General features: G+C 50.6%; 3 protein-coding genes and 1 non-coding gene across 4 annotated transcripts; 2 read left to right on the top strand and 2 right to left on the bottom strand.

Annotated features, from left to right (window-relative positions):
* Nucleotides 1-555: 555 nt before the first annotated feature.
* Nucleotides 556-3,755, top strand: NCU09874 (hypothetical protein). Its single transcript, XM_953548.3, has 3 exons — nt 556-1,002; nt 1,089-2,952; nt 3,030-3,755. Exons 1-3 carry the CDS (start codon nt 729-731, stop codon nt 3,139-3,141), a joined length of 2,250 nt encoding a protein of 749 aa, XP_958641.2. The 5' UTR covers nt 556-728; the 3' UTR covers nt 3,142-3,755.
* A 510-nt stretch (nt 3,756-4,265) lies between these two features.
* NCU15040 lies at nt 4,266-4,361 on the top strand. Its single transcript has one exon. It is a non-coding gene; the product is annotated as a tRNA-Ile (tRNA).
* A 2,291-nt stretch (nt 4,362-6,652) lies between these two features.
* Nucleotides 6,653-8,125, bottom strand: NCU09875 (capsule polysaccharide synthase Cps1; the record flags this gene model as incomplete). The annotated part of the gene is made up of 1 exon (XM_953549.2): nt 6,653-8,125. The coding sequence occupies one exon, from the start codon at nt 8,123-8,125 to the stop codon at nt 6,653-6,655; it is 1,473 nt and encodes a 490-aa protein (XP_958642.2).
* A 2,302-nt stretch (nt 8,126-10,427) lies between these two features.
* Nucleotides 10,428-12,572, bottom strand: NCU09876 (hypothetical protein; the record flags this gene model as incomplete). The annotated part of the gene is made up of 5 exons (XM_953550.1): nt 10,428-11,506; nt 11,575-11,643; nt 11,712-11,897; nt 11,981-12,442; nt 12,497-12,572. 5 exons carry the CDS (start codon nt 12,570-12,572, stop codon nt 10,428-10,430), a joined length of 1,872 nt encoding a protein of 623 aa, XP_958643.1.
* Between the last annotated feature and the right edge of the window lie 1,305 nt (nt 12,573-13,877).

Genomic DNA, 13,877 nt, shown 5'->3' with positions numbered 1-13,877 from the left:
CCACTGGCAAGTCGCTCACGAGACCTTGAGCCAGTGAGATGCAGCCCGTGTCTAGGTGTCGAACAGGCTCTGGTTATGTGCACATAGTAGAACAAGAATGGAAGGTGAGTTTCAATCGTCATGTATGTATGTATGTGCCGGGCTAGTATCTACTGAGCTAGCACGGTTTACACCAAAACGATTGGTTAGCTCGAGACTTATGGTCAGCTTTGCTATGCGTGCTTCATGCAAATTACCCATTTTCTTTCAACATTTTAATACTGATCATGTGTCTTTGGGTTGGTATCTAGGCGTCTTATAGTGTTCCCGCAGCGTTTGGGACGAGTCTGAAGATATCACTTTGAGAGTACTGAGCTAACAAACAGAACCGTATTGGATCGTAGAGGTATGGATGGTGTACATGGTCCTGGCAGGTACAGTTACACACCTAACGGCCAGAATTTGCCCTAGCTTCTTGGCCGCCCACACCAGGCAGGGGTACTCCGGATGCACCAGACAAAAAGAGCAACTGTCTAACTTGCAGAAGAAAGGAGAAATCACCGTTGCAGTCATAGCCATGGTGGCACCGTCAACTGATAAATATCAACCTGGGGCCGCCCTCCCCTCCACCATTTTCCGGCCCCGTCTCTTTCTTCTCCTGTGTCCCACCACAAGTCGACTACGTTGTGACCTTTGGCTCACAACTTCCCAACGGACCTCCACCTATTCCTCCCCACCGAATAGGAAACATGGCCATCCTGGAGGAAAAGAAGTCGTTCGACGCTTCGGCGGCGAACGTCCGCCCTTTCTCCGAGAGCACACCCGCCTACGAGAATGCCAGCGATGTCAAGGAGAAAGTGTCGGTTGAGGTTGAGAGCACTGGAGAGATCGAGGAAGAGGATCTCTTTGCTCCCCTAAAGATGGACGCTTCAGTCGTCCATGAAGAGAACCCACTGACCATCCGTGCCGTTGTTACCGGTATCGTCTTGGGCTGTCTTGTCAGCGCTTCCAACCTCTATCTTGGTGAGTTTTCCCTTTTCACGTGAATTCGATTACGAGCTTCGATTGTCTCAAAAACTCTTATCTCTAACCAAATAATCCACATGCAGGCCTCAAGACCGGTTTCACCTTCAGCGCCAACATGTTCGGTGCTATTTTCGGTTATGGTATCATCAAGATGATGTCCAAGTCCGGCCAGGTTCCCATCATCGGTGGTGCCTTTGGTCCCCAGGAAAACTCCATCATTCAGGCCGCTGCTACCGGTGCTGGTGGTATCTCTGGTATCTTCGTCGCCGGTATCCCCGCCATGTACCAACTTAGAGCCATGGGTGAGAACGCCACTCCCCAGAAGGACATTGGTGCCATCTTCACCATTACCCTGGTCTGCTCCTTCCTAGGTCTCTTCTACGTCACCCCTCTTCGCAAGTTCTTCGTCGTTCAGGTCGCCCGTGAGCTCAAGCTCATCTTCCCTACGCCGACTGCCGTCGCCTTGACCATCCGCTCCATGCACGCTGGTGCGGCTGGCAGCATCGAGGCCATGAAGAAGCTCAAGTGCTTGGGTCTTGCCTTCGGTGCCGCTCTGGCTCACCGTATTGGCTCGTATTATGCCATTGGTATCCTTTACGATTGGCACGTTTTCACCTGGATTCACATCTGGTCAGGCTACAAGAGCTGGGCCTTGAACATTGAGTCGTGGGGTTGGTACTTTGAATGGACTCCCGCCTTCATTGGCTCCGGTATCTTGATTGGTCTTAACCCTGCTATCAGTATGTTCGCTGGCTCGTTCATGGCTTGGGGTATTATTGGTCCCGTCTTGGTTCACTACGGCGAGTGCATCGGCACTCAATCCTACCCCGACGACCCCCACTGGGACAGCCTCTACAACTTCTTCTCCCTCCAGAACCTCGGCAAGGTCACCCCCTCGCCTCGTTACTGGCTCTTGTGGCCCGGTGTCATGGTCATGGTCTGCTCCTCCATGGCTGAGCTCCTCGTCCAGTACAAGGTCATCTGGTTCGGCTTGAAGTCCTCGTGGCAGCAGACTTGCGTTAGCATCAACGACACCCTTGTCGCCCGCGGCAAGACCAACAGTTTCTTTTCTAAGCAAGCCGCCAAGGTTGTCCGGACTGGTGAGGAAGTGGAGGATCCCGCCAAAGCGAACGAGCAGGTGAAGCACTGGCACTGGATTGTCGGCCTTATCGTCTCCATGGTCATTGCCATGATCATCTTCCACTTTCAGTGGGACATGCACCCGGGTCTCACCATCCTTGCCGCCATTCTTGCCTTCCTCTTTTCATTCCTTGCCATCCAGATCGGTGCTGTCACCGATTCCGCCCCTCTCACCGCCGCCTCCAAAGCCTCGCAGCTCATTTTTGGTGGTGCCACCCGGAATTCTGGCTTCAGCATCCAGCACGCTCAGAAGATCAACTTGGCTGCCGGTGGCCTTGCTTCCGGTGGTGCTGACGTTGCCAACGCCCTCGTGTCCGATTTTCGTACCGGTTTCCTCCTCGGCACCCCCCCGCTCAAGCAGTGGATCGCCCAGGCCATTGGTACCTTTGTTGCCGTCTGGCTCGCCCCGGGACTCTTTGTGCTATTCACCAAGGCCTACCCTTGCATCTACGATCCCAATTTTGCAGACACTAATTGCGCGTTCCAAATCCCCTCCGTGTCCGCTTGGGCTGCCGTCGCTCGAGCTGTCACCGATCCGACGGTCAAGATTCCTCTCTCTTCCGGTATTTTCGCCATCGTCATGGGCGTTGTCTCCATCATCCAGGTCATTGTCCGTCACTACTACCTTGTCGGTGAGCGCGAAAGTTGGCGCGAGTGGCTTCCCAACTGGGGCGCCATCGCCCTTTCTTGGGTCATTCCCGCCCCCGTGTTTGCCAACGCCGCCCTTCTCGGTGCCATCATTGCCGCTCTCTGGAGGAAGTACAGCATGAGGACCTGGGATCTCTACGGCTATGCTCTCGCTGCCGGGTAAGTTTTCTTCTTAGTCCTACACTATCCGCTCACCATTCAACGCAACTCCATGCTAACAAGCTCGTGTTTCAAAGTATGATCAGCGGAGAGGGCTTGGGGGGCGTGGTTGGTGCAATACTGACCCTCGCCGGCGTGGACGGGTCGAAATATGGCTCCAGTATAGCATGCCCGGCCGGCCAGTGTTGAAAAGTTCATTTTTACGTATTTTCGCAGTAATGATAATGTATGACGAGTTCATCCCTACAAACGATTGTGTCAGTTCTCTCCTTCACCACTGTTTCAGACGTTAACGAGCAATCCGCCTGTTTTCAACGTTGAGATATATCTGAGGCGTGCCCGGTTGATGTCCATGATCTCTGGTTACCTTACCCGTCGGGCCCATAGTAAATTTAAGGTTTATGCAGCCGCGGGCGCTAGTGGGCCTGCTCCTTCCCTCAGTTATCGCCCGTCGCCCGCCCAGGTCCAAGACAAGGTACCTAGGTACCAAGTTTACCACCTTGTGTGCTGGCCGTCGTCGCTATCGTTGTCGCTGTCGTCGTCGCTATTGTTGGGGCAATTGAATCTGCGATACACATGACGCTATCAACTTGGGAAACTGAAGTAAACGTGATCGAAATTATACCTGGGAGTGTAATGAGTGATAACGATGAGCGATGGCGATGGGCGATGACTACGGCGGTGATAGTGCAAGAGAACGATGAAACTACCTGTACATTAGCTCGTCCTGGACAAAACAGTTGAGACCTATGACATTATGCCTTGGGTATACTCCTACTACGCATCCAAGTGTCTCTGTTACACCTCTGGTCTGGAGTGGTAGGTAATTGCCGAGTAGAAATATCCAAATGGGACGCTATCCGATGTCTTTTCGAATTATTGCAATGCCTATTACAGTTTTGCAACGGCCTTTTCTTATCTTAACGAGCGGTAGCGGACTAGTTCACCTAACCTATAGGTTGGTTTCATCTACTGATCTCGGACGAGGGTGTCTCTATGACAGGCCAAGGGTGCATATGCCGAGGTCGCCAAAGGCAAAAGATGGACTATGTTCTGCTTGCAAGGCAGAACAAGTAATGCACACTATTAGCCAATGTTAACAGATCTTACCCTGTGACATTCTCGCAAACTATAAAAACGTAGGCACCTTCATTTGTGCTGATAGTTCATGTAGCACCAGAAAAAGTGCTACCCTTTTTGTCAGGGACGAGGGTGTCTATACACTCACGGGAGCATCCGCGACATTCGGGGACCGTGGATGACGATGAGAATATAATTGCTACCATTCATATGTTTTACAACAATCAAGCTAAGCCCGATTAGCTCAGCTGGTTAGAGCGTCGTACTAATATCAGATTTCTGATATCAAGTCCATGCGAAGGTCAACAGTTCAATCCTGTTATTGGGCACTTCTTTTTTCCGTTTTTTTCCTTTTTTCTCACTTCACGTCTCATTCACCAAAAAAAAAAAAAATCCATCTATACTTGGGGGGCTCTGGGCGCCACGGCTTCCTTTCCCCCTTCTTTTTACCCTCTAAAGAGGGGGCGCGGAAATTTTGGGACAGGATTTGAAGTTGGGACACATCAGGAATCTTGGCGTTTCCTATAGAAAAGTGTTAGCGAAGGGACTTTAGTTAGCCATTGCACTACGGAACCTTTTCAAAAATAGTCCGAATGTATCTTGGTCACTAAATGTTGTTATGTTTAGTGTGCACTAAGCTGCCAAACGTGGTTGACGATGAGACCGCTTTTCTAAATATGTCGACACGGGGTTTCTATCAGAGATGATGACGGAAGGCAAGTCCCAATCGTACAATAATACTAGTAGATAGGTGGCTAGAGCCTCCCTTTATCGTTTTGCTGTCCGAATTGTCTGGCCCGAAATACACAGCGTGCGCTTGTCGTGCTTGCCACTGACGGCTATAATTACCTCTAGGTACATCAGAGCCCCCTTCAGGGGCTTTGAATACCCTACTCTCAAGACACGCGGGTAGAACGATAACGAAATTGATCGTAATCAGATACCCGGGGATAGGTAGTGTGTTAATGGGATTCAATTTCACCGAGGGATCTCTTTTTTGATGTAGCGTTCTCCAAGCATTCTGGGCAATGCTCGACGTAATCCCTAAGGCCAAGTCTTTGACTATCATATCGGGAATGATGCTTCGAATCGTGAACCATCTCTAGCATGTCCTTGACGCATTTATCGGGTATATACAACCGCCACTAATGCTTCGTTGTCCTGTGAAACAACAGGTCGTGTTGGATGTCAAAAGGCATCGCAGAGGTAGTTACTTCCTTCAACGGGTGCTGCTTCCCTCAACAGGGAAACCCTGTGTCATGTGTCCTTTTGCTTCTTATTTTTTTTGTGAGAATTTGAGAAAAAGGTTCCGTAGTGGAATGGCTAACTGAAGTCCCTTCGCTAACACTTTTCTATAGGAAACGCCAACATTCCTGATGTGTCCCAACTGAAAATCCTGTCCCAAAATTTCCGCGCCCCCTCTTTAGACGGTAAAAAGAAGGGGGAAAGGAAGCCATGGCGCCCAGAGCCCCCCAAGTATGCGGATATTTGGTCGTGCCTTGAGGTTTACTTTTGCGGGTTTGATCAACCATATGTTGACGGTGGTTATGACTTTTGTCTTGCACCGAGGTTACGTCTACGCCATGGATCCGCGAGAATGACAAGATAAGGTGATATACAGTCCAGTACCGTATGAAAAGGTTGTCCAGGTCTTGAGACAATGAAAATGGACAACACAAGTCATGAGCGCTTACTGCGATTGCATACCCGAAGAGCTGCGACATGGACGAATGCGTTCGATTGCAAACGGCATGTCCATCCTGGAATAATCGGTACCAAGTAGTTTCCACGGTTCAACAATAAGATACTATATACATTGTCAGTCGATCTTAACTTTTAAAGTTGTTTCGCCGAAGTTTATAGCAGGACGAACGATCAACTTTCAAGATAGAGGTAGGTACGACTGAGTGTCCATGGTTCACACCCGTTCACAAGCACGGCAGGCAGATGCAAGGCACCATAGCAGCTTCCGTACTTCAGGCCCAAAGGCGTCACGTCAAGTCACAGGCAATTCTCAACATTTCACATCACTTTTGCATGATCATAGCGAGCACAGTTTTTGGATCAAGCATATATTATCTGCCAATGCTTGACTTCGTATCTCCTCCTCCCCTCCCTTCTACTATTATCCCAGCGTATTACCATCATGTTCTCGTCCTCCTAACCATTCATCTCCCCAGCCGATTTTGTCCATCCATCCTTCCTCAAGAGCCAGCTCTTCGTCGGGTATGTTGTTGTAGAGTATCTCATACCTCAAGCAATGAATTAATGCAGAACCCATTCGCCCAATGACCGAAAACCGAAAACCGAGAACCGAAGAAACCAGCAGAGGGGGGTATCGTACAATGAACCTTAACTTTCCGTCCTGTTGTCCCCTTGTCCTGTTGTCCTGATGTCCTGATGTCCTGTTGTCCTCTTGTGCGCCATGAAAAGCAGATTCTGAATGCCGTTGTAGTGCAGTGATACTGATCTCTATGATGCTTTTTCCTGTTCTCTCTTGTTATTCCGATCCGTGACGCCCCGAAAATGCAAATTCTGTTTTGGTGATTGTTTTGATGTTTTTCGCCCTGTTTTATGCTTGTTTTCAATTCTTTTTCTTTGCACAAGTCCTCCTCCTAGCTTAGGCCTTGGTGATAGTGGCAGACTGGGACCCCTTGGGGGCCATGGGCTTCAAGAGAACTGGAGATTCGGAAGGACCAATGTCCAAGTCGCTAATATCTCCGTCGTCGCAGAGGCCCTGAGGAGGCAGCTCCTTGGCGTCGTCCTTCTTCTCGCCCTTGTTCAAAGCGGCGAGGTTGCGGCCGGACCAGGCGTGGTCATAGAAGGTGATGAGGGCCCAGAGCTTGATGAAAGAGTGGAAGTAGGCAAAGAGGACGTAGGCGGGGAAGAGCCAGATGTCTTGAGGATAGGTCGAAAAGTAGCGGAAGACCTTGATGGTCTTGGTGAAGATAATCCAGGAGAGAAGAGCGGCGAGGGCGTACTTGGGCTCCGCGGCGTCGAAGTACCAGGAAGACTGGGTGAAGAGGTAAACCAGGGCGGCATCGGTGAAGAGCGCAAAGTTGGTGAAGCTGGTCAGGTAGACGGCGTAGACGCAGTAAGGCTGAGTGGCCCAGACAGTGCCTTCGGTGAAGAGGCTGCTGGCGTTGGACCTCCAAGTTGATCTAGCCCAACGGCGGCACTGACCGAGAAACTTGGTGTGGACAGGCTCGCCGACACCGACGGTGGTCTCGATCTCTGCGTCGTTGGTATACTGAATCCTGAGTTTCCAACCGTTGGTAACCATGTAGCGGGCGATATAGTTGTCGTCGTCGGGGTTGAGAGGTCCGAGAAGACCGAAGAAGAACATCTCGTGGAGGTAGCCGGCCTGGAATTGCTTGTCTTCGAGAATGCAAGTGCGAATGCCAACTGTGCGACCGGAAACGACAAAGACACCACCGTCAATGGCGTTAGTGGCGCGGATCTCAAAGTTGTGACGGTCGAGGTACAGGCAACCGAGCATGTTCCAGAAGCGGCGCCAGACAGAAAGACCTTCGAGACGTCTGACCCGCTTATTGGTACCAACAATACCAACTTGGTTGTCTTCGAAGGGGGCAAGCAGGGACTTGAGAAGGTCGGGAGAGTTCCAGAAGACGTGGTCGTCGACAAGGACTGTGATCGGGGTGTTGATGTAGCGGATGACGTGGGCAACTTGTTTGCGCTTGTTGGCGATCTCTGTACGGGTGACCAGAAAGTTGACAAGAGGAAACTCATCCATGACGGGAGCTACAGCGCCGAGTGTCTTCTCATACAGATCTTCTCCGGCAGTGACAATGATGATCTTGCGGGGGCCGTTGCGAGCGCAGCTAGTGAGGCACTCATGGAAGTCGACACCGAGGGGATCGACCGTGGGAATGACGACGGTGACATCGCGACCGGGGTGGTAGTTGGCGTTGCTCTTGGGCATGGGGGCAGCTTTGTAGGTCCAGAAGCCGATGATGTTGATGCAAAAGCGAAGATAACGCCAGATGAAGAGAGCGAGGAAGTAGTAGAGGACCTTTTCACCCTTGGAAAGATTCTTGATGCCAGAGTGGATGAAGCCAACGACGAGACCCATGCACAAGATGTTGAAGGAAGCTTGCTTGAGCCACGATAAGGGCGAGAGAGGGTTACCCTTTTGGGTAGGTGGAATGTGTGTGGGTGACATGATGTCGATCAAGAAGTGTCGTCGTTGGTGGAGATTGTTGCGATGATTGACTATTGAGAATGGGTAAGTACTTGATGCCTCCTAAGATGGGTGCGGATGGTATACTTACTGAGAAGTTGTTGTGGGTTGCTTGAGGTCCCTTGAGATCGCAGAGTGTCGATTGACTTTGGTCGTCTGACGATTGTCTGTCGAAGCAGTTTTGGGAGGAAGCAAAATGGATCAGCTCTTGGGTGCGGCGGACGACTTTTATGCGACCTCAGATCTCGACAGTCACCTTTCAAGGTCGCCAGGAGTGAACAGTGTTTTAGTGTTCTCAACCTGCGAACAGCCGAGTTCAGGTCGGTTCAGGTTGGCTGTTCTGGTTATGCTGCGTGAACAGTCCCAGATTGCCCAGCTGTTCATCGTACAGGTTGGAGGTTGCTGTCATCCCATACTGAACAGCCCATTTAAGACGGAGCAAACATAGAAGCTGTTCATTCATGGAGAATCTGTATAGTTCTTCTAAAATGTGATATCGGACGAGGCTTTCGCCAAGGTCCGTCCAGGTCTGCTGTCCCACGAACAACCATAGCAGACAAAAGAACAGCCCAGAACAGCCATAATGAAACAGGACAAACGTTCTTTTGAACAAGACGAACAATCTACGAACAGCCTTGGTTGAGTACTTGATGTGGACAAACCCACGAAAAGCGGCAGAAGTCCAACCTCGAGATGTTGTTCGTTGCCGTTGTCACTAACGGGACATCAACCCTTTATGCATCACAAAGCATTGATCAATGAAATTGTACGCAGATTATAGACTGCACAAAGAAAACCTCGTGACAGCCGCGACAACAATGCTGAAAGAAGATTGAGGTCGCCTTTGTTCCTGACGCCTGGACAGCGGCACGGACGGAAACTCGGACGCCGCGCATCTCGATGGTCTCAAGAACAACCACCCTCAATCTCATATCAAGATCTGGAAATGCCAGACAATAGAACTTATACCTATACACACTGATATTTCTATTCTTGGAGTTCTTTTGCAAAAATGATGCCCGAGTGTCCCATGTCGCAACCTGATCCTGCGAAGTTCAACCATCCTTAGATACCTCTACCTATCAAGTTCAGTCGGCAACCTACTATCATCTTCTGTCTAAGGAGCTCTCATCAACCCCAATACAGATGCTATGACTTTCCAAGAATGTCCAAATAGTCATGTCAATTGCCAATTATAAACCTACGACCAACAATCGTCGAGTGAATGAAAGCTCTTTTGCCATCCCATGTTGGCTGTCGCCGCGGTCCAGACCACTTGAACCAATGGGACCACTCGCACCCCTGCCAAGAACCGTCAAACCCCATGCAAATGCCCCACTCTGTGTCCCAAAAGGGAAGGGGAGTAAACAAACGGGATCGAACTCGTTCGACAAAAACACCGCGATTTCAAGGGCTGAAATTTTGTGATGGGATGGAATGTCGAAAGCTCTCGGGTAATGGAAACTGGACACCGCCAGAGAGGCGAAGCTGGAACCTGACCTGGGACCTTCACCGGACCAGGTTGTGGAAGTGGTGATCAAGGCCACAACAAGAACGAAGAGGTGCTCCTTCCGAATTCGAGAACCTGGCTCGTAGTATGACTAGAGGTAGGCTCTTGCACTGCACTGACAGAAGGAGAGGAGAGGGAAGCACTGACCAACCATTCAAGTTTGCATGGCCTCCGCAGTAATCATAGCATTCTCCACCAATCCGGACACCATGACAGCACGTGAGGGCGAGGCAGTCGACACTGGAATCGGCGGGCAGGAATCACAACTTGGAACTAAGCAATGCTGAACAGTTCTGCTTGACGCCAGATCCGATTACCTCTATTCAATCGCGAGTCGTTCAAACGACTTTTGTCTATCCGTCACCGCCATGGTATCCAGCCCACTTTAACAATCGGGCTTTCCAGCTCTAGTCTATCTCTAGCAAAATGTACCAACGCCCCCGGGTTCCATTAACCCTTCAAATCCCAAGACTGTCAACTGCTTGCGTGAACGCTTCAATAGCTGATACAAATACAGCAGAAACCAGCGATAACCAGAGAGACCAGCTCCTTTGCTCCAAACTCTACCCAAAACGGTCAACGTCGTCCGTCCAGCCGTCCAAAATACAAACCGATCATACGAGAGATAGAATGACCACGACAACCACCAACCTCTCAGAGACTCGACCAGCTTCTTACAGCTCTCTACGCCTGACCAGCCTCCCCACCCTCAGCCGCTCTCTTCTCCGCCTTCTCCCTCTCTAGCCTTTCCACCCGCTCTCTTCGCCAGCGCTCCCCAAACCTCCACTCTAGCCAAAGCAATGGTGTAAAAGCTGCAGTGACAATAGCAAGAAGAAGGAACGTCAATCCCGCGCCAATCGCGTCAATGATGAACTGTACCAGCGCGACGCCAACAGCGCCAATCAGACACCTCACAAGGTTATTGACCGCCGACGCGCTCGCGCTCGCTCCTGGGTAGAGGTCCACCATAAGGGTGCTGTTCAGATTGAACAAGCCCATCTGGGTGAAGGCGATGAAGAACTGCAAGACCAGGGGCAGGGCCATTGCCTTCTTTTCAGTGCCGAGGCGAGGGCTGGTGATGGCAAATCCGTATCCCGCGACGCAAATGATAAAAGGAATGACAAAGTACAGCGACGAACGCAGACGGGCGCGCGAGATGGGGAAGTCGGCCAGCTTCTTGCGGTTGATCTCGACGGAGCTCGAGAGGTGGTGGGAGGCGCGGTAATCGGTCTCGACGATCTTATAATCGCGGTTCATGATCTTGCCCGAGAGCAAGGAACCGCAGATGCAGCCGATGCCGTTGGGGATGAAGATCAGACCGGTTTGCAGGTCACCGAGGCCGAAGCGCGGCTGGAATAGGGCCGTGGTGGAGGAGGTCACCATGCTCCAGACTGTGTAGACGATGGCGCCGAAGAAGAGGGTGACGATGACGTCCTTTTCGGCCATGAAGCGGAAGGAGGCGAAGAGAGTAGAGCAGGTCAGCTTGGGTGGGGGAGCGGTGATGTCGTCTTCTTCCCGAGTGGCGTCCCTTTCTATCCAGTAGCGCTGCCGGAGCTGACGGTCGAAGAAAGGACGGTGAATGCCCTTGAGTGGGACGGTGCCGTTCTCGGCTACTCGGCGGAGGGTTTCCGGGAGGAAAAGCAAGATCGCTCCCAGCGTAATGCTACCAAGAACAAAGAGAAACCAGAAAATTGCGTGGAAGCCGAGATACTCAGTAATGATGCCTCCGATGACTGGGCCCATGGATAGACCAAACATGCGGACTGATGAATGGGAAATTTGTCAGTCATGCCCTTTCCTTCTCAACCACATCGATACGGATTGGACTCACCTGCGCTAAACCCTGCCATATAGCCGCCACGCTCCTTTGCTGTCGTAATATCACCAAGAACACCTCCTCCTAATTAAGCGGACACAGTTAATGCTTGATCTTCGGCGAAAATAGGAAAAACGACGAGTCTGACGTACCGACAGAAATGGTAGCAGCACTACCAAATGCCTGAATAGCTCGAAATACCATCAACATGGCAAAATTCTTGCTGAAAGCCAATGCAATGTTGGCAATGAGGAAAACAACAAAGGTCCCGATGAAAGTGACACGGCGTCCGCACGTGTCGCTTAGGGGACCCCAGAAGGAGGGGGCAAACGCTTGCACTGCCATGTAGATGGTTACAGTCAAGGATACAAGCGCGATGTCGATGTGGATAGACTGAGAGTAGGTTAGCGATGCTCTCTACCTCTCTTGGAACCCTTCTTCTGCTCACACGGGCGACTAACATTGGCAATGGCCCCCAAGGCCGGAAAGTAGATATTGCTGGAGAGAGGAGAGAAGAGACCCGCCACTGCGATGATGCCCGTGACCAGCCATTTTTCCTTTTTGGTGAAAACATGATAGGGCGGTTCTGGTAGGCCTGAGCTGTTGATGCCTTCAATCTGAGTTACTGACGTCGTCGCTGATGCTTTGTCTGATTTGCCTTGGCCCTCGAACTTCTCGTCTACTTCGGTGCTGCTTGAGGCTTGAGTGGATTGGCTTGCTGTACTCTCTGTGCTTTCTGTCCTCTCATGTTTTGGCCGATATGAAAAGGGAGAAGTAGGAGGTTGAGGACTCTTCAAGTGCCAGAAATTCGACTGGTCAGGTTTTGTAGCACTTGGTGGCTCGATAGTAGGCGGATCTGGTGTTGGGTCTGGTACGGCTGTTTCTGGTTGGTTGGTGTTGTTGCTGTTGTTGTCGTCACTCAGAGTATGTATCGTACCGCGGTTCTCCCAAGATGTGGAGAGCCTCTGAGCATCGACCACGACTGGTCGCTTGTCGTCCACAGACAATGCCATTGTGAGCTCTAGTATCGACCAATTTGCTGGCTCTAGGACCTCGGCGGAGGTACTATAGGCTGAGTGGCTCGTACGGCGATGAAAGTTTGAACATGGGAAATGATCGATATGAAACGATATGGGATTATATATACAAGGAAAACACCCCAGGTTATAGCAGAACCAGTTTGAGGTAGCCAGCTACCATGTAGACTGTTTGGGAAGGGAAACTTAGTGACTGGACAGTTGAGAGATTGAATGGAGAGGCAACAATGGGAGAGTCAGTGCGGCGAAGGTTATTTTGGATCGAGATAGTAAACAGTTGCTTTTGGTGTTCTATTTGCCCAGGCATGATCGGCCACGGACTTTGCGTTTGGGGTGGTGTTTCATCGCCACTTCGAATAGACACCTAATGGGAAGACATAAAGGTAATTAGATGTGATATGATTTGAGAAAAGAGAACAGAGGCCAGCAACGACGTAAAGTTTTGTATAGGGATCCCTGCCATGAAGTTATCTTGCACAGTTTTGTAACGCGCTTGAATGGCGATCTGCTTAGACGCACATGCCATGAAACAACGCCCCATGGGGCAGACGAGCTGCAAGTGTTTGGAGACTAGGTCTAGATGTTTGGGAAGCGGTCTGTTCGTAACAGGAGCTTGGGCGAACGCCTTGGGGCTTAGGTATGCACGATTGTGCACAGATGATCCGAGTAACTCCCATGCATACCGCAACAGATAACAGCACGCAAGTACCGTTTAACGGCCCTGAAATAAAGCTCAGTCCATGTTGATGCAGGGCCGTGGGTTCTCGGGCATCCAATGTTTTTAATCAGGTACGAGTACTACTTGACCTCAAAACAACAGACGACTTTGAAGAGTTGCCGCGAAAAGAACTCGTAATCGATCAAGGGATCTACTGAGAAAGGCTTTCAGTACCATACTCAAGTGCTTGATTCAACCAGCTCAGCTCAAGTTACAGCAGCGGACTTCTACGATACGTCTGAATATGGGAGCAAACGAGTTCCTTGAGACTGAGATGAGATATTGTACCTTTTCATTTCATACCCATGCTTAACAGAACTTGGTCCACTAGGAACCACAGAAACTCGCAAATCATCCAACAACTAACTCTCTCGCTATTCTCACACCCACCGAAAATAGACTTCGTTCATCCTTGAAGCGCTTTGTCTAGAACGCTAACAGCCCGGATCGGCTGTCCCCGCCCTTCCCACCCATTTGAAGCGATCGCGGCTGATATTCAACTGTACTATAATCACACCCTAAGCGGACATTCAACCTTTAATTCCGTATCATATAGTTGATAT

Source organism: Neurospora crassa, linkage group I (assembly GCF_000182925.2).
Source record: "Neurospora crassa OR74A linkage group I, whole genome shotgun sequence".
Lineage (NCBI taxonomy): Eukaryota > Fungi > Ascomycota > Sordariomycetes > Sordariales > Sordariaceae > Neurospora > Neurospora crassa.
This window is presented reverse-complemented; position numbering and strand designations above follow the sequence as displayed.

Coding starts and splice junctions, on each gene's coding strand:
- NCU09874 (XM_953548.3), top strand. CDS start 729: ATGGCCATCCTGGAGGAAAAGAAGTCGTTCGACGCTTCGGCGGCGAAC. Junction 1,003..1,088: donor CGCTTCCAACCTCTATCTTG/GTGAGTTTTCCC, acceptor ATCCACATGCAG/GCCTCAAGACCGGTTTCACC. Junction 2,953..3,029: donor GGCTATGCTCTCGCTGCCGG/GTAAGTTTTCTT, acceptor CGTGTTTCAAAG/TATGATCAGCGGAGAGGGCT.